At 37.8% G+C, this 22,087-nt stretch overlaps 1 protein-coding gene across 1 annotated transcript in view; it reads right to left on the bottom strand.

Annotated features, from left to right (window-relative positions):
* The window catches only part of col11a1b (collagen, type XI, alpha 1b), a 131,100-nt gene extending 109,937 nt beyond the window's left edge, over positions 1–21,163 (bottom strand). Inside the window, exons 1-4 of the mRNA XM_051698996.1 lie at positions 20,891–21,163; positions 13,520–13,684; positions 12,107–12,320; positions 10,069–10,231 (exon numbers count right to left, since the gene is read on the bottom strand). Coding sequence (XP_051554956.1) covers positions 10,069–10,231; positions 12,107–12,320; positions 13,520–13,684; positions 20,891–20,999 — 651 coding nt within the window. The 5' untranslated portion in view covers positions 21,000–21,163. The remainder of the gene's footprint in view (positions 1–10,068; positions 10,232–12,106; positions 12,321–13,519; positions 13,685–20,890) is intronic.
* Between the last annotated feature and the right edge of the window lie 924 nt (positions 21,164–22,087).

Here is a 22,087-nt window from a genome sequence, read left to right as displayed (position 1 = left end):
GAAGAATGGGGCAGATTTGCGGGATGCTGCTATTTGACGGCGTCCGGACTGCAGGAACCATTCATCAAGGCGAGACTGTTCAGGTTCCACTGGGGAAGAGCACTCAAGGTGAAGCTCTTCAACCGCCCTTGTAAGGATGCAGAGCATCTCCCTGTCAGTGGTGCGTACACGTTCCACTCCCTCGCTGGGGGGAGGGGCAGCAGCATCATCCACTGACCACTCGCCTGATGCAGCGAGAGATATGACTTTGTCATTATTATCCCCAGCGTCAGAACTGCTGCATGAGACGAGGCCGCCTGCAATTTCAGAAGGCCAGAGCTTGTCTCGCACATAGCGTATCGGAAAACATGCGCTTCGGAGAGATTGAGGGGCTCGCGGGGCATGTGCCACCACGAGGACCACCTCAAAGTCATCCTGCTTGACCTCGCGGCCCCGCCGTGCCTCATCGTGTGAATCCTCTGCTATCACAGAAGAGGCGGGCGGGAGGGCACGTGAGGCTAAATCGTCCCTCAGAACGAGGGTGATTCATGAGCGAAGCGTCTTGAGACTCATGCCCTCACAGTGAGGGCAATCTGTCTCTATGTGAGCTATCTCTGTGTGGGCGCGACCCAGACAGAAAACGCAGCTCCCCTGTTGATCTGACGGCGGGATGTGTCTCTCGCACAAGGAACACTTAAGGAACGACATCTTTAAAAAGACGCGAACACGTAAGTGACTCTTTTAGATATATAAATATAGAAATTAATATATATCACAATATACAATACACAATATACAATTGCTTTGTAAGGATACACAAACTCTGCCAAAGCGCTGTGGGGAATCAGGATGCTGAGGCCTGTTCACCAGCAAAGCATCAATCGGCGAGGCGGTGTGATGTTCGCCGGAGCACTGCAGGGGAGCTGACTCATGTATATCGACAGTGAAGGTAGAGGGCTTCTAGAAAAGAGATGTTCGCTGTCTTGAAGAAGAAATTCTGAAGAAATGGTGTTTGTGGACCTGTTTTTATAGTGGACAGTTTTGCGACAAAACAGGCGGGGCCCAAACACCAAAGCCAATATTAGAATATTAGCATTATTGTAGAGAGGTTTCAACTAGGTTGTGTAAGAAGGCACTCCCCCTATGCGTTGCTATGCAATGTCAAGTGTACTGAGTCATAAGGGAACTGAGGCTGCAGTGGGCACAGGCTCACTGGACAGATAAAAACTGGAAAAACATAGCCTGGTCAGCTTTCTTTTCTTGGCTGACAGAAGAGGAACCCGACATGGTCTTCTGCTGTTGTAGCCCATCTGCCTCAAGGTTTGACGTGTTGTGCATTCTGAGATGCTATTCTGGCCACTACAATTGTACAGAGGGGTTATCTGAGTTACCATAGCCTTTCTGGAAGCTTGAACCAGCCTGGCTATTCCCTGTTGACCTCTCTCATCTACAAGGTGTTTCCATCTGCAGAACTGCTGCTTACTGGATGTTTTTTGTTTTTGGCACCATTCTGAGTAAACTCTAGTGACTGTTGTGTGTGGAGATCCCAGGAGATCAGCAGTTACAGAAATACTCAAACCAGCCCGTCTGGCACCAAAAATCATGCCACATTCAAAAACACTGAGAGCACATTTTTCCCCCCATTCTGATTGTTGATGTGAACATTAACGGTAGCTCCTGACTCGTATATGCATGATTTTATGCATTGCACTGCTGCTACATGATTGGCTGATCAGATAATTGCATGAATAAGTAGGTGTACAAGTCTTCCTAAAAAAGTACTCAGTGAGTGTATATTCAATTCATATGACTTATCCCTTATATACAGTACATTCATAACCTAAAACCTTGATGTTTTAAAAAATTGCCCATGGATGTTATTCATCAGCTAAGAGTTTTTTGCCTTCTTGTGAAAGTCACGGAAAAAAAATGGTCTTTCAAATTTCCGTGGCCTAGAGTCAGTCGATATCCCCCCGACACTATAACCTAGATAAACAGCAGGGGGTTTAGAAAGAGATCCAGAGAGGAGTAATATCATGGAAAAAGCAGATTCTTTGAAAATTACACAAACAGCAACTGACTGTTAAAAGCAGAAAACATGCAGTGTGTAATGTACTCCAGATCTTATTTCACATTATCATCAAATGTAGACCGTCTTTGAGACGAGATCTGGGAAAAAGATGCTTTTTCAGCTAGGGCAGAAAAATTCATTCTTTCCCTCTCACTTTCATTCATAGCACTGAGACAACTTCAAATGATGGTTTAAGGTTTAATATACCCCACCCCCCAATGTACTTGCCCCATTCCACAGCAATCCTACAAACAGCAGCTGCTACATAGCCCTGAAGCAGGCTTCCAATGTTACCATATTACTCTACTGGGAGTCATTTACAGAAAGATATATTTCCCAGCAGTGAGACAGAGGTGGAGGCCAGTCAGGGGAGAGGAGAATAAAAAAATAAAATAAATAAAAATAAAAAAAACACACACAGAGAGGTTTTTAGGGTGTTAAAGAGTACATCATATGATAAACAATAGCCTATTTGATGAACAGTTGGTCCAGTAAGCCCACAAGTCTGACATTAGCAAAACGAGGGAAATCTGTCACTATTTTGCTGGACCCATATGACCTAAATATTCTCCTGAAGTTCAGTAATTTTAACCTTTCAAAAATCTAATTCATTTTACAACGTCTCTGCAATTGAAAACACCAGCATATGTTGTGTTTTGGATGCTGGTCACCAGCATGGGATACTGGTATGCAGTTGTTCCTAACACTCTTCTTAACTAGTATAGTTAGCAAGCATCCCTTGGTCAACCAGCTAGCACCAACCTGCTTGAACCAACATGGACATTCATACTGTTCTATGCTGGTCTTTTTTTAGTGGAGTCAGAATCAGAAAAATGAAGAAAGCCATTGAAGTGTACTCTCTGACATAAAAAACAGAAAACATCTTCAGAAGACCTCACTAGAAAACTGTCACTACATACTCCCTTAACCAGACAGTGCTGCTATGAATCATATGATCTTTCTAAGGCCTGAACTTCCTTATTTAAAGATAACTGAACAACTAACATACAATGTTGACAGGTAACAGCGTCCTGTTAAGTTCTTCTCACAAAAGAGAGAGAAAAAGGGAGAGAGAGACGTGCAAAATATATTATTGCAAGTTGCACCTTTGTGACTTTGGTTGAAAATGCCAAGCTTCAAACAATATCTTTTAAACATCTGCAAAGCTTCAGCCAAGACTTAGCACATGTTGATCATATTTTCCCCTCAGTAGCTAGTTCCAGGTTCACACCTGCTTATGTTATCTGCAAAGGCTAGAAACACAGATGCTCCAATATGAGGTATATCGTGGGACCATTTGTTTCAGACTTATCTCAGAGGTAATCCTTCTCAAACAAAACAACAAAGCAAATGTTGTTAAAGTGGAAGTGTTTGTTACATATACATATATATTTATATTTTTTTCAATGTAAAATATATTCTCCCAGCTTGATATGCAGAGAAAACTATGGGTAAGCCATTCATATGCTGATTTCTCTGGACAGTGTAAATGCTATGGCTCTGTTGCCCTATCAAAACATTAAACTGTTTGTTGGAGAATCTTGATCAGCCCGATAAAGCAACATTGGTTCAACCAATGCTTTGTGTTTGGGATGTGGCTATTTGTTTAACTGACCAATAGCAGACAGTGTGAGTGTTCAGGAAAAAGAATCACTTAAAAATAAATAATCAGTCTGAAAATAACAGCTGTTTTTGCAACTCCATTTGGTGACACTAGTTGCGTCCAAATTGTACATTTCAACTTTAAACTTTTCTCCAAATGTTGTGTGCATTTGCCTAATGACAAAAAACATGAGCTCTGTTCTTGTTGATGTAGTGTTGAAGCTGTAAAACAACTTAAAAGCAACAAGATAGGCCACATTGACACAGGATGTTTTCTTTCACCATAAAACAGCAACTGTTCAAACCAGCTCATTTGAACTGCCATGCAAAAGTAGAAATTAAGTGTTTCAGGCAGTTTCTGACTTTTGATTTTATATGATGTTTGAAATACTGAAGTACACCTTGTAGCTATCTGTCAAGGAAACCATGGACTAATCAATGAAGAAAACCTCCACCCACTGTTATAAATTGATATAAAAACATAGATTTTTTTCAAATAAATGATCACACTTCAGATGAAACACCCCATCCAAATCTGTGTTCTGCACTTAATCAGTGTCATTCTGTTTGATATTTCCATCCAAAGAATGTCTAACACATGCTCTCGAAGGAGTGCTAATTTGGAATCATTATGACATGGTGGACTTCTCGCCAGTGATCCCTTGATCTGTATCAAATCTCACAGTACTGTACAAATCAGATGAGCTGGCTAAGCCTAACTACTTCCTTGGCCAAGAGTGGAGATGTGCTTCCCACTTAAAGCTGAAGTGTGTAATTTCTGCGCCACTAGCGTCACCAAACGGAATTGCAAAAATAATCACTGTTTTCAACACTTACCAGAAAACTACCCTTGTTTTCTATTGGTTGTACAGACAGATAGTCCTGTCCCAAACTCACACAATTGGTTGAGCCATTGTTGCTGTGTCAGGCTGGATGGGCCACTCAAACAAACAGAGAAATCTTTTGATGGTGCCAGAGAGCCACATTGTTACACTTTCCTGATGTTATCAACCTCCAAACTGCATAATCGACTCTGTAATAGGGATGGGTAAAAATACTGATTTATCAATTCATCGCAATCTTCATTTCAACAAATCGCAATATCGATTTTTAAATCCCAAGATCAATATTTTACTCTATCCGCAACCCTCCACTACAATGTGAGAAAATCACCTGCATTTGCAAAACAAATTCCGCATTATGCGGCTAAAATTTATATATTTGGCAACTGGCTGGTAAAGGTTCAGATTTCACTCACCAGTGATTGTGTTATATAATGGTGGAGTATTCAGCACCGAGATCCTTTTACAGCATGTTGAGAGTAAAATGTCTTCAAAAGCGGCAGGATCGCTTTTGGTGTGAAAAAGATAAATATTTAAGTACTTTTTTGAACTCTAAATCATGCTTCTGGTGAGCAGCGGTAAGAGCGTGTGACGTAATTGCATTGGCATTTGAAACACGCGAGAACTGACACACATTCGTCACAGCCGGAAGAGCAGCACTGTTTACAAATGAGAAGGAGGAATGATGCACAGTAGTGTGGTTGTTTTTGGTTTAGATCTGTATTTATCTCTTTCTTTACTCACAATGTTGCATTTGTGTGCTCATCCTGGATGTCTCCACCGAGTGGAAGAACGAGAGATTACATCTCGTGAAGCATTGTATTATAGTTAAAACATACTTAAATATTGTTCTTTTTTCACACCAAAAGTGATCGTATCGCTTTAGAAGACATTAATTTAACCGCTGTAGTCGTATCGATGATGTTTATGCGTTTATGTGCTAAAACGTCCTAATACTGTCGCGGGTGTGATAAGGGACCGTCTGTAAAGTCCACACAAGCGACAGCTGCCATTGCAACAAACCCCCTCCCACCAACAACTTTAGAGAGAGTATCCTTTATTCTACAGCGCCAAAGGTGGCTACCCTAGCCTAAACTTCATATCTGATCAACTTCTGAGTGTTTGATACATGATTTCCCAAAGTTGTGACTCCTGTGTATGTACCTTTTTGCAACTTGTTTGTTGTGATTATTGTTGTTTATATTCACTGCACACTATGACCATTAAAATTCTTACTTTATCTTCACAAACTAATAATCCCCACCCCCCAGTACAAAAGTAAAACTCCAGGGGACACAAAACACTGCAGTTTAAGACCCTAGGTATTGGTCTGACTTTTCATTAGTTTCCATAATAATTTTTTTCAACAGACCACAGGCAATTAAATCTGAGAAGGATTTCAATAGGAAAATAGCACAATCATAACTTGAGTAACCACATGGAAATATAGTTAGCTAAAGGAAAGACAGAAAGACACACTTCGTAAACAAAATAATTTATTTTTGGCAGTCCTAAAAACAAAGAAAAAATCTTTCATGATCCCTCTAATATAGCATGATATATAAAAATAAAACATTGTCCAGTAACCTGCCAGAAACACACATACAGTAAACATTCAAATCATCCTTGCGAGTCCGTAAATCATCTAGATGACAAACAAAAGCATAAGAGGTTCATTTCACTAAAGCACTAAAACCTATTACCAAAGCTTTTGACAGAGCAGAGCTTTTATCATCACATAAAATATAAAAACAACTTCCTTAATTGAAACAGCTGTGTTTATCATTGGGCAACACTATTTTGACAAAGTGCCCAACATTACAGGCAATCATGCAGGGGGTAGAAGAAGTGCTAAGTGAGTGCTGAAAATGAGCCCTTTAAGTATGGCAGGTTTACCTCTCAGGCTATATATTCTGCAGGCTCATCACAACCTCTTGACTAACCCAGGACAAGCAGGAATGGGGAAGAAATCGGATGAGAATTTCAAAAAATTCCCATGCTCTATGACATCTCTAACCTGGAGGCTAAGCTTTAGCATGCTGCTCTTATTAGACAACATTCCTCCAGCTCACATCAAAGACAAACTCTGCAGATATTGTCTCGCAATCGAGCATGCAAGCAACATTCCGCATGAATGCTGCCTTGCTGAGTGTAGCCAAGAGATGCTAGTGAATTGAATACTTCAAGCATCATTAGACTTTATTTAGTATGTTAGGTCAGTGGTTCTCAACTGGTTTTGCTTCAGGTCCCAGATTTTGCATTGGCCATCAAGTGGCAAATCAGCAGTGTGGGGAGATTACTTCTGAATTGTAATCTGGTACTGATAACAAATTACTTGACAAAAATTGTATAAATCTCTTGGATTAAATTATGAATCTAATCTGATTACTTTTATATTACTTTTGGATTACTTATAACCTAATTCTTATTTATTTGATGTCACATGTATTTGAGTTGGATAAGCTTGTACAATTTTAACAACATTGCTTAAATGCATTAAACAAAACATAATTAATGGATCAAAATATGAAAATGTATATGATTTTTGTGTGTGTATTTCACTCGCTATTTGCCTGTTCTCAGTTAAATTAAAAAGGAACTTAAAATGTTTTTACTCCGCCAATTTTGGTATTACAAACACCATCCATGTGTGGATAAAGATAAAACCAGTTGTATGAATCAACGTCACAAAAAAGACAAAAGTGCATTCATGTACATTTTTGAAAGCTGAGTACAAAAGCAATTTGTGAAACTAAAACTAACTCTACTGCAAATGCAATTAGTTAGCCATTTTTTGGTGTGGATTACCGCTCCATCTTCAGTGTAATTTTAGCCACCTCCACCTGGCTGATTACTCCTAATAGGACATGTCAGTAGATTTTATTAGCCTATAAATCACTAATAGATGGTGAATACTTGTCAGCTTTTTCCAAATAAAAGATCACTTCATCCAGCTGATTTTAAATTAAAGCACACTGACTTAAATTATGTGCCATGTTTGGTATATTAAAAGTAGGGAGAGCTTTTGAGACCAGTGTGAATTGCTTATGAACATAGCTTTTACAGGTCGTGCTTGTTTTCCATTAAATGTACAGTCCAGAGAAAACTTCCACATAATGATACAACTCAGTGGAACTACAGTACAGTAACCAAACACAGCAGTTTTCATCTTGTTCTGTTCTGATAGGGTCGTGGACAGAATGCGAATAAACAATGCAAAATGTGAATAATTAAATGCAATTAACCATACAATTGTGTATGGTTTGGAATATCCTTGCAGAATAAATGGGTTTATCAACTTGGGAGTAGAAAATGTTACCCATTTGTTGATGACATCAAAGACTGTACGTCCAATCAATCTTTACATTATTTTGCCGCAAATTTGCCTTTCACTTGGTAATATGGCATACTAATACAATATTTAGCCTAGTATTTTTTTCCATATGTTAGATTGGTAAATCACAGTTCTCCTGTGGCTATGCATTTACAAAATTGTCAATTTTCCTGTTCAGCCTACACTGTAAAAAGTGGTAGCATGTGATTGTTACCTTAAATGGAAAGTTAACACAAAAATGAAAATTCTCTCATCTTTTACTCACCTTAATGCCATCATAGATGTGTATGACTTTCTTTCCTCTGCAGAAAACAAACGAAGATTTTTATAAGAATATTTCAGCTCTGTAGGTCCTTACAATTCAAGTGAATGGTGACCAGAATTCAGAAGGTCCAAAAAGGACATATAGGCAGCATAAAATTAACCCATATGAGACCATTGGTTAAATTTATATCTTCAGAAGCGATATGATAAGTGTGGGTCAACCTTTGACCAGCCCCAACCAGTAGGTGGCTGAATTTGAAAGTGATAGCCACTTCCACACCAGAATATAGAAAAGTATTGTGTACATTTACCATAAAAAAGGACTTCAGTATTGATATGTTTCAATTGATATGTTCCCCCAAGCAATCAGACTTTTGAACTCTTGATCTCCCACGATCAAAATACATCAGAACTGCACTTTATTACTCTTACTCTTATATCTCACACCGGACTGTCATAAATTATATTATTATTATATTATATTCTCTCTTAACAACTTACTATCAACCGACAGCCTGAATGTCATATACAGTACAATACAACCTACTGTACATTCTATATATACTACTATATATACTTTTTTTTTATTGAATAATGTGTATCTATATTGTGTGTATTGTATACTGTACAGTGTATGTTATTATTTGTATATTGTGTTGTGTGTAATTATGTGTATATTAGACTTTAAATTGTGTTGTGTAAATTTGATGTTTATTGTAAATTGGTATATTTCTCATCACTGTCATGACTGCTATGTTGATCGGAACTGCACCCAAGAATTTCACACACCATTGCACTTTTGTATATGGCTGTGTGACAATAAAGTAATTTGATTTGATTTTTGATTTGTTTTTCACCCACACCTGTCATACCTCTTCTGAAGACATGCATTTAACCACTGAGTTTTATGGATTACTTTTATGATGACTTTATGTGCTTTTTAAGCTTCAAATTTCTGGCCACCATTCACTTGCATGGTAAGGACTTAAAGAGCTGAGATATTCTTCTAAATATCTTCATCTGTGTTCAGCTGAAGAAATAAAGTCATACACATTTGGGATGGCATGAGGGTGAGTAAATGATGAGAGAATTTTCATTTATGGGTGTACTATCACTTCAAGGAGTTTATTTCTACCTGATCTAACCCTTAAAACTCAGTTTTATTGGTGTAACCTAATGTAGTCAGGTTGATTCAGACATGCTAAACAAAATTTGTGACTTTACTCAAGCCAGTTAATTTAGATGTTACCATAGGAAATCTTTTTTTTGTGTGTGTGTATGCCATGTTGCAGTCAGTGTTGATTTGCAGTGCTGGGTAGTAATGGAATACATTTAATCTGGATTATTAATCAGATAACAAAAATCAAGTACTTGTAATTAAATTAAATGACATTTAAAATACTCCTAATCAGATTACAGGTATTTTTTTATGGATTAAATCATTAATCAGGCAACTGCAGTAAAGTCTTCATAAAATATTGTACAGTGAGCACTAATGGCTGCATAGTTCCTGTCCTCGCTCTAATAGGCTGGTAAAAGCTAGATTGCTCCACATTTTATCATGTCAGTGCTTGTTAATGATGCAGATTGACTTTCAAAGAAACATGCAGTTTACAGCTGTTCTTGAGAAAAGAAATACATGACTGGGATTGACTGCCCTGTTGAAAAGACCAGCATTGCTTGTCACTAGCATATGGTTTGGGATGAGATACTGGAATGCTGGTATCCCACCAGGCCTCTTTTCATAGCTTAATCAGCAAGATTTTCTTAATCAGTTAGCTTCATGAGAAAGACCTTGGTGGCTGACCAGCATTTTCAGCTGGTGAACAGCACAGCTATGCTGGTCCACCAGCTAGACCATCACCAAATCTTACTAGTATAAACCAGCATTGGACTAGCACTGAAATCCTTGTTGGTCTAAACTGGTCTTTTCAGCAGTGAGTATTTATCAGATTTTGTAAAACAATTTTGCTCACCTCAAATACTTCTTCATCAAGGATTCTGGTACCAAATACAGCAATGCCATTAGTGTTAATGATTGCGTGGTCACTTCTGCTGAGTGGTTTTGAGATCTTCTTCTTACAGTCCACAACCATTGTGACGGTCTTCTTCTCAATGCTAATAGCCACACGATGCCATCTGTTGGGTAGAGATGAGGAGGTTGAGTAGGGAAAGACAAAAAGAGGAACCCATGATGTTTATGATTTTTTTTTTTAAACATGATATACACTATATGGCCAAAAGTAAGAGGACACCCAAACGCCACACCATTTGTGCTTTGTTGAACGTGATTTCACTCTTCTGGGATAGCCCACCATTCCCATTCAGACTAAAGAGCAGCAGTGAGGTCAGGCAATGATGTTTTGTGAAGGGGCCTGGCTCATGGTCACCATTCCAATTGATCCCAAAGATGTTCAGTAGGGTTCAGGTCTGGGCTTTGTGTGGGCCAGTCATGTCCTGCCACACCAGACTCTGTAAATCTTTCCTTTATGGGCCCTGCTTTATGCACAGGGGCCCAAACCAGGGCCGTTTCTGAGCATATGGGGGCCCTATGCAAAATCTTACTTGGAGGCCCCCACAATCCAAGACAAATCCCCCCTAACCTCTATATCTGTCTTAGTGAACCATAACAGATGCCTGAGTCTTACACGCAGCTTTTAATATATAAACTGTATATAAAAAAATGACCACACTTTGTGGGCCCTAAGCGCCCGCTTATAACGCTTATAGCTAGAAACTGTTAAAAAAAATTATATGGAAAGTTAATTGAATGCCATAGCATTAAGTCTTCACTGGGATCAAGGGGCCTAGCCAAACCTGTTAATTTTAAGGGGTTGTCCACACATTTCTGGCCATGCAGTTTATGTTACTGTCTCCTTTCTCTTGCATATCTAAAACATGTTTGTTTCTTTACATTGAGAAAACTGCCTGCCTTGTGGGTGGCTTGGATTGGTAGAGAATGTTCCTAAACAATACCTCTTTCAAGAAAGTACAAACAGAACTCTCTCTGCCAGTGCCATTTTTTTAGAAGGCTTCTTTTCAGTGTTGCCTGTCACATTGAATCTACTATAAATATTTCACAAGCCAGTTTTTGTTTAATGATATTTGTTTCCTCAAATTAAAAATATAAATAAAAATGTTACAAAATTCAGTGCTTGAATTGTGACAATGAACAATTTGTTTTTATCACATCCAACCTCAATGTGGGTAATCAAAAACACAAAAGCTTACTGACGTTCGTATTTCATTTTGAAGTAAATGTTTTGCTTTGCTGCATTGGTTACATGTGGCTAAATATTAAAAGACCACACTGTCTACTTAAATTTTGGCAAGCAGGTATGACACCGTGAGAGCATATTGCAGCTAAAGTGATTAAACTCATACACTTCCCTGTTTTAATTGTATCAACTGTATACATAAAAAAAAAAAAAATCAATAAATACACAAATAGACAGATGACAATGAGTGTTTACTTGCACACCAATATGCTGATAACTACCAAAAAATCTGTCAACGTAACGAATCCCTGTTTACATGAGATTTGAAATCATTGGCTATATTCTCCGCTTTTGACATGAAAACAGGCATGGACACAACATTTGCAAACACTGAATAAGCCTGCTAAGAACATGTGTTAAATATATGTTTAAATGCAATGCAAAATTGGCTAATGGGCAAAAATCTAGGTGTGTCGATCAGATTTTGCTTTAAAACGGTTTATGACCCCACCCCAATAAAGGAAAGTTGTTTATGGCATTTACATGACCAAACAAGTCGTCGGCTTATAAAGCATAATTGGTGTAAAGCCCAAAGTATACTTCGGTCAGACGCCTGAGCATTCACGTACAGGACGCGTGATGCAATTCTCGTCATCAGCAGAGTGCTCAAGCACTGAACGCACACAGCCTGATTCTTCTAACTGCGCGTCTTTGAACGCACAGCATGCGCACACTCCTGGAATTATTTCCTTGAATTGTACATAGATTAAGAATATATGTAAAAGAGTCAACTTGCTTTCCATCTGCTAGGTTGATGGCACGGAACAGGGGGTAATCCTCAGGAGCGGGCTTCCCATGCTGATCCTCATACAGTAAGATCGGAGAGCGGCCCACCTCCACACCCAGCTGCTGGATGCCCTGCTCGTTGTATAACGACAACAGGAAGGATTGCGTTCCCGCCTTGGGTTTGATAGTCATAAGGATGGAGAAATCCTGAGGGAATACTCCTTCTAAACACACAGGAAAGGGAATGTGGGTTAAATATCAGCTGTTGTTGGTGATTCATAAGCTTGTCTTTCTTTTCATGGGTGAAATGAGCAAAAACTACAGTATATCAACACACTGTACTGCGATCCAAATGTCCCTTGGAATATACAATGGCCCTTTTACAACAGTCCCTCCCCAACATCCTTTTTAGGACATGGTTTAAATAAGTATGAAACAGTTTGTCTTTTGTGTTACCACATTAAGTTTACAAGGCGTCAGTTGAAATAACAGAATTAAAATGAAACTGGTTGCATAAACACTGGATTGGAACTACAGCTCAAACTACAGCCTGATCTTCAGAGTGACAAGCCTCTGAAAGGTCGTTCCCTTTGCCATCCTTGAAGGAGATTTCTTTCTGTAAAAATACTGTTGAGCTGAAATTTCCAGCCCTAAAACCATAATGTTTGGAGGTCATTTTATTTCAGCCAAAAATCTCAGAAAGCGAACTGTTAATTTAATCTTCTGCTGTTTTGTGCCTCAGTACCCTTAGCGGTCTGGCCAATTTGGAAGATACCCAACACACACAGAATAGAAGGTCCAAGTTAGGACTCAGCTTCGTAAATGTGTATGTAGTTTGAGAGTGAGCAAACAATTAGAGACTTCAACATCCTATTAAAAAATCTATACCATGCATTGGCCAAAATTATGACCCATTGGATTTTTTTTTTTTTTTTACCTTCATTGTTCAGCATTTCCATGTCAATATACTGTATGCATTTTGTTTTATGCCACAGACAACAACCTTGACTTGTGTATATCACAAGACTGCACCTTTCCAAGCACTTATCAGTATTTTAATCTTTTCACTTATGGTTTGTTTTACTAATAGTGGATGAATCAGCAAGCATAACACTGGTCTAAACAGTAGCTAATTCAGTGAAAACACTATCAAAGAGATTTCTGTTTCTCTTAATGGACTCTTTCCTGAAACAATAAATATGGCTTTATTTCCCTCATCAAGGTCTGGGCATCAAACTTCTAGCACTGTAAACAGTCCAAATGCATTTAACTGAGACAGTCCAGCTACATTATGCACTTCCTGTTGAATAAATTTCAAAAAGAAGTAAGAAATGACTTTGTGAAAGAAATCTAATACACAAAATATAAAGCTGATTAATGGCCTTGTGTGTTTATATGGATTAGCACAATCATGCATACTCACCTGGGAAGAGCTGTTTGGTTGGGGTGCTGAGTTGAGCCCGTTTGTCCACTCGGTAGGCAACATCTGGTTTGGATCCTCTCCGGATGGTGCAGAAGCCTTGTGCTTTCTTCACTCCTTCAGGTGAACTTTTAAAGTCTAAGATCTTGAGCACATCCACTGGTTCAGCTGTGAGGTAGAATGTTGGGTGCTATCATGAAGGTCTTTGTCAGTTTGTAACATCATAAGTAAGCAAACTTTAAAGGTGCTCTCAGTAATTTTTTGCTCATTAAAATAAAATAATTGTAATTTTGAAACATATTAATAAAATCATGAGCACATGAGATGAGGACTCTAGTCATATCAGTAACCTTTTAAATATTGTTTTATTCTACATGGAGAGGGTGTCCTCATGGGGGCTGTCGTGTTAGAATCACATGACCAGCCGAATACTACTAGCTTAATCTCAGTAACTGTACAATTTTTTGGACACTTTCACTCTTGCAATAAATTAATTATGTCTGACTGTGAATAGTAAATTTCTACAATGGCATTGGTAACTGAAACTTGATTTTGAATGATGCTGCATCCACACCGCTAGGTGTCACTGTAAGTCTAATAAGACACAAATAAAAAAAGTTGCTGAGTTTGTTCACAATTGAAATTGTTAACCAAGGGTCATTCTAATGCTGCATTCCATTCAACTTGGAAAATAGGATTTTCCAGCTTCCTACCAGGAAAATTGCAATGGAACGCCACTTTAAGTCAGAATTCCAAATTGGAAACGTATGCAGAAATTTTTGCAAAACAAGTCGGCACCCAGGGAGATATACAAAGTAAGTGACAAACATTCACTCAATTAATATTAATAAATGTGTCAAAGTTACTGCATTACATGATATTAAAGCTTGTTTAACAAACGCCTGCAGAAACAGGTATATAAAACATGTGAAATTATACTCTCTTTTGATAACAATACATCAGTAGCACAAATGCTAGTGTTGCAGCATTGTTCATAAATTGGGTTGCTAGGAGACATCTCTGGTGACAGTCAAACCCCTGCTAAGCTAACGGGAATGATGCAATTTTGTCTTCTTGCGAGCATCTGGCAATGGAATGCCTTTATGGTCGGAGATCAGAGATATCAAGTAGGAATATCCCACATCTGACTTGGAATGGAATGCAGCATTATACCTGGGTAAATTAAATCATGGGTTATCTTGTTTCAAGTTTAACACCTGCATTAAAAAACGAATCCTAGGTATTCAGGTTTCGATGTTTCACACTGTAAATTTTAAACACTGGGTGAATATTTATGAGGAAGCTAACAATGATGGATGAATACAGCTCACTACGGGCACTCAAACTATGTTAATAACTGCTTATCAATGGAACTGCTTATGTGTGGAAATGTCGACAAGCAAATCTGTTCTGTTTGGCTTTCGTCTTCTGAAACATACCACAAAAACACACTCAAAAGAAATACTGTCTTTCTATCACAGCAGTTATTGCATTTGCCATCACTGTTCGACATTTTAAAGATTTCCCTAAGACATAGAGTTTAAACAGCACATGAAAGTTTCTGTGAATGTACAATGAGCATTATGTATTAAATGAGGTACAGTAAGCACTAAGGCATTAAATTATTGGTTGTCTATTGCTAAAAAACATTCCAGCACTGCATCTGCACTGCATTTAAACTGTATAACTTCAGCACTGCAATGTGGAGCAAATCTGGAGCAGTGTTTTTATAACCCAGGGTTAAAAGCAGTGCTAACCCCCCCTTTTAAAATTACAAGTGTGAAACATTGCTATACCCAGGGCCGGAGTTAAAAGCGGGATTTGAAAAGCCGATAACCAGCATTAAGATCAGTGTGTAAAGACGTTTTCTTAGCATCATTAGCGTCACTACATCAAGCAAAAAAACAAAAAACAAAAAAAACAACAAAAAAAAAAAAAGTTTTTTATAGCCAATAATTGTGTTAGAAAGTGGCTAATGCTAAATAAGGCAAAAGTCTAAAGCAATGATAATACTTCTATAAATTGTGGAAATATCTTTGGATATTATGCTGATTGATGACAGACTTTTGTTTTAATACTGTGACATTTGCTTTTCACAATTGCCTCCAAGTACAATTGGGTAATTATGTATTTGTATTAGGCCTACAATATCCAAGTTTGAAACTTGTGAGGCGATATTGTTAACCTCACTCTTATCACCTTCATGGAAAGGAGCTTACTTGTCCTTATACTGCCTTAAGTGATAACCTCAATAACAATGACTATGTTTACATGGATACCAGAAAGTGGCTTATTGCGAGAAAACAGAATTCCTGTTTACATGCACTGTTTAAGCAGCAAACTCTTTACTCCCATATACATGCGGCTCCGTCAGTAAGCAGCTTTCTCTACAGCCACGTAATTTGCCTGTGACGCTTGTGCAAATAACACACATGGCATCTGAAAAAGACTTCACTACTCTCTGTTGATTCACTTTATTTCCAGATATTCCAGAGTTGTTGCTGTGTTTGTTTCCTTAACTTACTATCGTGACCAGCAGCTGAATTGCGACGCAGTAGTTGGGTTTACCTCTTACAAAACACTCTAGGATTTCCCCAATGTATGAGTGCATATATACGAACGTTAGAGACAGTCAGTATTTTACATTGGTGTGTATAAATGGGTATAGTTTATTCTGTGTGTTTTCCCCTCTGTACTTCCAGAAATGTTGAATTCTTTCGGCTGTGTTGACATATTATTGGGCTCCATCCTATGACGTTTGTTATCCCGGTCTGTTCCACACACGCGCACTCTTCAAACACCCATCAGAACATTGCTTATGTGTTTACATGGCTACATTTAGCTGGGTTCTCTGAAAGAAACCTAGGTGTGTTAAAACGCTTTCTCTTAATCCCTTAAATGGCGTAAGGAAATCAGCGTTCTTGTTTACATGACGTTTCAGAATGCCGCTTTCTGCTAAAACCCTGGTATAAACCATTTTCTTAAGTGCATGTAAACGTGGTCAGTGTGTGGAGTCAATATATCTAGAGTCAATTATCCTCCAACAAGTGAGGACATTTATGAGCCACATGTTGCTGTCTCTTGATTTGAACATGAACAGTTACATTCCCATAAACTCTCCCTTTGTTGTTCCATATTGCAACAATACTAATGGTTTTACCGCATCTAATTCCCAGCCATGCACGTCTATGGTGACTGCCAATGAAGCAATTGTCATTTTATGAGAAACTTGAGCGGCACAGCAGTAAAGATATGAAGAAGTATCCAGTAGAGATAACTGCCCCTAAACACTCCCCCCACCCATGCGTGGACCCATCCACTAAGCCAAACATTCCAAGAGTAAAAGTCACTGGTGCTGGCCACTGCTCCTCTACAATTATGGCAGCTCAGTAAGACCCAGACTTTACGAGCAGTTCAACTGCACTGAGCTCTATTTAGTTAAAACGTCAGGAACTATACTTCATCATGCTGCTACTGCAAATGTCATATAAGAAAGGTTTTGGTATTGCTCACCCAGCACTCCACAAATTACCCATTTCTAATGATCCTTAACAAGTCTATGCCAATGCTTAAACAGGCTAAGAGATTTACAATACGATTAATATGGCAATTTAGAGGCTGGTATTGAGCAACACCATAATGTCACACTAATTTATTGCTACACTTGATCTTTGTAGGGTTTGTCTTTGATGCTGTGAAAAGGAAAAGTTCCGTCTGCACTCAAGACTAATGAATGGGGAGATACACAAGGTCAGGAAGATAAGGATTTTCAGAGTATCAGTTGGGCTACTTACATCCATCAGTGTCAAAACTATCTTACATCCGTACACAACTTTGTGTCCATGAGACGCAGCTGTTTGTCATCACCACCACGAACGTTGAGCTGGTTGAGGATTCTGAATTTTGTGAACTCAAACTGAAAGCTACAGAATTGGTCATTGAAACTCTGGGGATATTAAAGTGAACAGGATCAGAGGGCGAATAGATAACTAGCATATAAATACTCCTATTTCGACTTCCCTGCCACCAGAGACTACAAACACTTTAGAGTCAGGTCAACTGGACAGGCAGCAGGCAGGAAGTATCTCTTTCAAAGCACTTAAAACAATAAACCATACGTCCAAGAATGACATGATGCTAAGACTCATTACACTGGAGTGGATTTCAACAGAGTTTTCAAACAGGGTTTTATTTTCTTATGGTTTGACATCACAAAAGGACTCATTTTCCACCCTGTCCCAATCAACTAAACCTGGGAAAGCTCTTGAGGAGAATTATACTGATGTCTTTTTTTTAAACTTGTCTTACTTTTTGAAGTTCTTACTGTTCCATATCCTGATATATCCTGCAAATTTATGTTTAAAAGGGCAAATCTGAAAAAGTATTGGAGTTAAATGTGACAGCTCTTTTTGACATTATTGTCTTTAACCATATGGCAGGAGCATGCATGAAGTGCTGATCCAGTAGTTCCTGTTCCACATATGTAGCCAGGAGCTGAAGAGTGGTGCTTTTTTAGGGTTACTGAGCATGCTGAACACATTATGGTGTCGGCATAGCACAGCTTGCAAAAAACTTTGCCTCAATGTACCACCAACCAACACCTAACTCACTGAAACTATAGGCACAAATTGGTTTGTTATTTCACACTGACACTAAGACACAGGCATTGCATTTGCCCTCTATTCTCTAATTTCCTTTTTTTTTTTTTTAGGTGTATGATTCAGTGTAAGTATGTATCTTTGTTTATTACAGAAAATCTGTAATGTTTTGCTGGAAGAGCTTAAAAGGTTAGTTCTTCAATGAAAGAGAGAGAGAGAGAGAGAGAGAGAGAGAGAGAGAGAGAGAGAGAGAGAGAGACGTTAGGCAGAATGTTAGCGCCTGACAGCCTCATTCACCATTCACTTTCATTGTATGAAAAAAAAAGATGCAATGAATGTGAATGGTGACTGAAGCTGTCTAACACGAGGGTGAGTAAATGAAGATGACAGAATTTTCTTTCTCTTTTTTTGTTGTTATTGTTGAATTGTCCCTTTAAGTTCCTTGATAATATTAAAACAACTGCACACAAGCTCAGTGTGTCTACATCCTTGAGCATGCTTGTGAGTTTAATGGTGCGGTGAGGTCTTAATGTGCTTTGTCAAATCAGTCTGTGGAGAGTTTCCATTCGGTGTAACCCATTGACAAAACAAAGAGCAGCTCTCTGCTTTACCATTCTGAATGAGATCAAGCAAAAATGCCTGACTAATAGGCATACAAACCTTTAAAAGAGAGGTTAATAGTCTGTAACTCTTATGAGTCTTTTCCAAAATTCTGTGCTACTGTTTTTTCTTTTCTAAACTCTCAACTAAAGGTCTCTTTGTGCTCTTCAGAATGCCTCTCAGCATTACTGCATACCTAAAGGCCTCATATATTCCAGATGTGCAGAATTGGCTGCCACAGGACCCCACTCTCAAAGAAGCTCTTAAAAAATATCAATATCCCAAATCCATTACGGCAGCAAAAAAGCACACAATACTCCTAATGCACTTCCAAATTAAAAAAGTGCTGGAATACAACTATTTGATTTTATTTCCATTTATTCAATTTATTCTACCTGGGGAGAGCCAGTGTCATGGATAATGACAAGGCAGACTTCTCAAAGCAAAATATGAGTATTTAAGAGCAAAACTGAAAAGAATTTAGCATTCATCTGAGTGATTCAGCCTCTAAAATGGCTTAAAAAGCTTGAAGAAATCTGGCAGAAAGGCCAGAATGTCAGAACTAGTCAGTCAAGAAAAATCATATCAATCAATAAAATGTTTCAGCAGCTGATGACAGTCCATGCCATACACCACAAAATGCAAATAGGATCCTACTCTTGCAGCATCACATGACCATAAACTTTCAGGCATCCTCATTGGTTCCAGAATTGGATAACCTAGCAGGTGTGGCCAGTAACTCACTTAATTGTTATTATTAACCCCCAAAATTTAAAAGCTAGCTTTCAAAACACCCCACCTTCAAACTATGGCCTACCAAGTAGCAATGTGGTGAAGACATAATCAGGAAGCCATTTTGAAAGAGGTATGATACATATTTGAAATGGCAATCAGCATTTCATGCATTTGACATCACTTTACAGATTAATGCCATTTCTGTATTTGATCAGAGTATAGAACAGCAACTTGAAATCTTAATAGAAAGACAAACATATATAAAAATAATTTGCCATTTGTGACCACCATAAAGGTGAGGCTGAAGCATATGATGGCTGAATTTTTGCCTCTTCCTTTGGGCACAAGATGTTGTAGAAGACTAAACCTATTATAGATAGGAACTACGGTTTACTGTATAATGTGGAGAAAGGGTGTCTCAAACCTGAGCAATAAAAAGTCCTAATCTGACTCAGTGCCTTACTGGTGCGCGTGGGTACTGCAGTTTCCAAGATTATCAACAGGTCAAATATAATGGTTTCCACTGAAAGATTGTAAGACTGTAACTGCTATAAACAGTTTCTATATTATTATTATTATTATTATTATTATTATTATTATTATTATTATTAGCCTACTATTATTAGTTGAATTACTGTAGCTTTTGCGAAATAAACGCGTTGCCTATTAGAGTTTATTCTTCACTGATGCAGAACTGGACATGTAAATTAACAATGCCAAATGAGGCTTCTGATATTAAATAGCATATTTGTGTAATGTCGTTAAGGGAAAAAAAAAAAACACAATGCACGTAATACATGTAGTTTTCTGAAATAGGCTATAACGCTCCTAATTTAAGGGATTATATATATATATATATATATATATATATATATATATATATATATATATATATATATATATATATATATATATATATATATATATATATTTGTCATGGTAAACGCTGCACAACACACGGCTGGGTCTTCCATGTCCAGTTTTCTGTCTATATCAATACACATCATATATCCTGTATATGCATGATGAGGATACCAATGAAGTGCGCTGGCAGAATTTACTAATGACAAAGTTACTGATGTGCCCTTACTCAACAATTTATAATCAACTTTATTGCTGTGTCTCAATATATATATATATATATATATATATATATATATATATATATATATATTATTATTATTATTATTATTATTATTATTATTATTTTTATTTATTTATTTATTTATTTTTGGATGGAACGCGACTTTTGTATGATGCTGTCCACGTAGTCACCTCAGTAGGGTTTGAGACAGCCAATAAATGCTACTCATCCCTTCAATATTTTAAAGCGCACCACATTTGAATACTGTACATTTATATACATGGTATATAGAAGGCTGGCATCATTGGAAAGCTGGCAACGATGCTCTCCTGTCTCCGTTTAACACTTTGTTCTTACCTGCGCTCACATCTGCTGCCTGTAGGACAAAAGTTAAACTGATGAATGCAGTTATAGCGGAGCTCCACTTTTTCGTTTTCCATCTTGTGGACCACCTTTCCTTATCCATGGCTGGCGCCCTCAACTGTGTTTAAACGGGCGTCTTATTTTCGAATTCGTTCCCTTCAACAATCCAGATTATTGTTATTTATGTTTTCTGCACTGCCATGAGCGAAAAAAAAAAAAAAAAAAAAAAAATCAATTGGCTTCTTCGTCAACAAACTCCTCGCTCCCTCCGTTCAGTAGACTCAGACTGAAGGTAAATGGGCTCTCATGAAAAAAAAAAAAAAAAAAAAAAAGGGAAACCCGTTTGTTCCCCGAAGAGCTAAAGTCTTTTGGAGGGTTGGACATGTGGACTAAACCTGACCCGTGAGGAAAAAGAAATTAACACGGGAAAATCAGCAGCCTTGGAAAGGTCCGCCCATTATTTTAATGAGAGCTTCAAAAGTTTGAGAGCTTCAAAAGTTTTACACTGTTCCCCGAAAATTCAGAGCATGGGTAAACCTACTCTAAGGCATCATGCAACATAGTGATGATGATGATGATGATGATGATGGGAAACCAGTTTAATGGAGGAGAGAGTCACATCTATACCCTGGATTATCATCCTGAAACGCATCCTGTAATGACCATTGCAGTGCTGGGATTGAGGACTATATTTTGCACAGAATTACACTTTCTTTATTTTTATCAAATTATTATTATTATTATTATTATTATTATTATTATTATTTGAAGATTATGATGATATAAATGTACACTATTATTATTATTATTATTATTATTATTATTATTATTATTATCTTGTTGCTCTGTATCACTAATTGACTTTTCTCTTACTAACTGTGACTTCTGTTAATATGGATATTCTTTAAATTTGTTGTTGTGTATTTTATTTTATTTTTTAGTTTACAAGTGCATTCTTTGTTCTTCTGTCTGTATTATTTCAATTGCAGTTTTGGTGAAACATTTTGTGGATTAATGTATATAGCAGGAAAGACACTAAAGTTAAACTTAACTGGTGTGATGGCAATTTCAGGTATAATTGTAATCTGTTCAGGTAGAATTGTGCTCAGGAAATTGTTCTTTTAAAGAGGGCAATTTTTGTTTGTGCCTATGTTGGCCTGAAGTATCCCATTTAAAATTCCTCAAGAAGTA

The sequence above is a fragment of the Myxocyprinus asiaticus genome, chromosome 5 (genome assembly GCF_019703515.2).
Source record: "Myxocyprinus asiaticus isolate MX2 ecotype Aquarium Trade chromosome 5, UBuf_Myxa_2, whole genome shotgun sequence".
NCBI classification, from domain to species: domain Eukaryota; kingdom Metazoa; phylum Chordata; class Actinopteri; order Cypriniformes; family Catostomidae; genus Myxocyprinus; species Myxocyprinus asiaticus.
The sequence above is the reverse complement of the archived record's forward strand: the minus strand, read 5'-3'. Positions and strand labels throughout refer to the sequence as shown.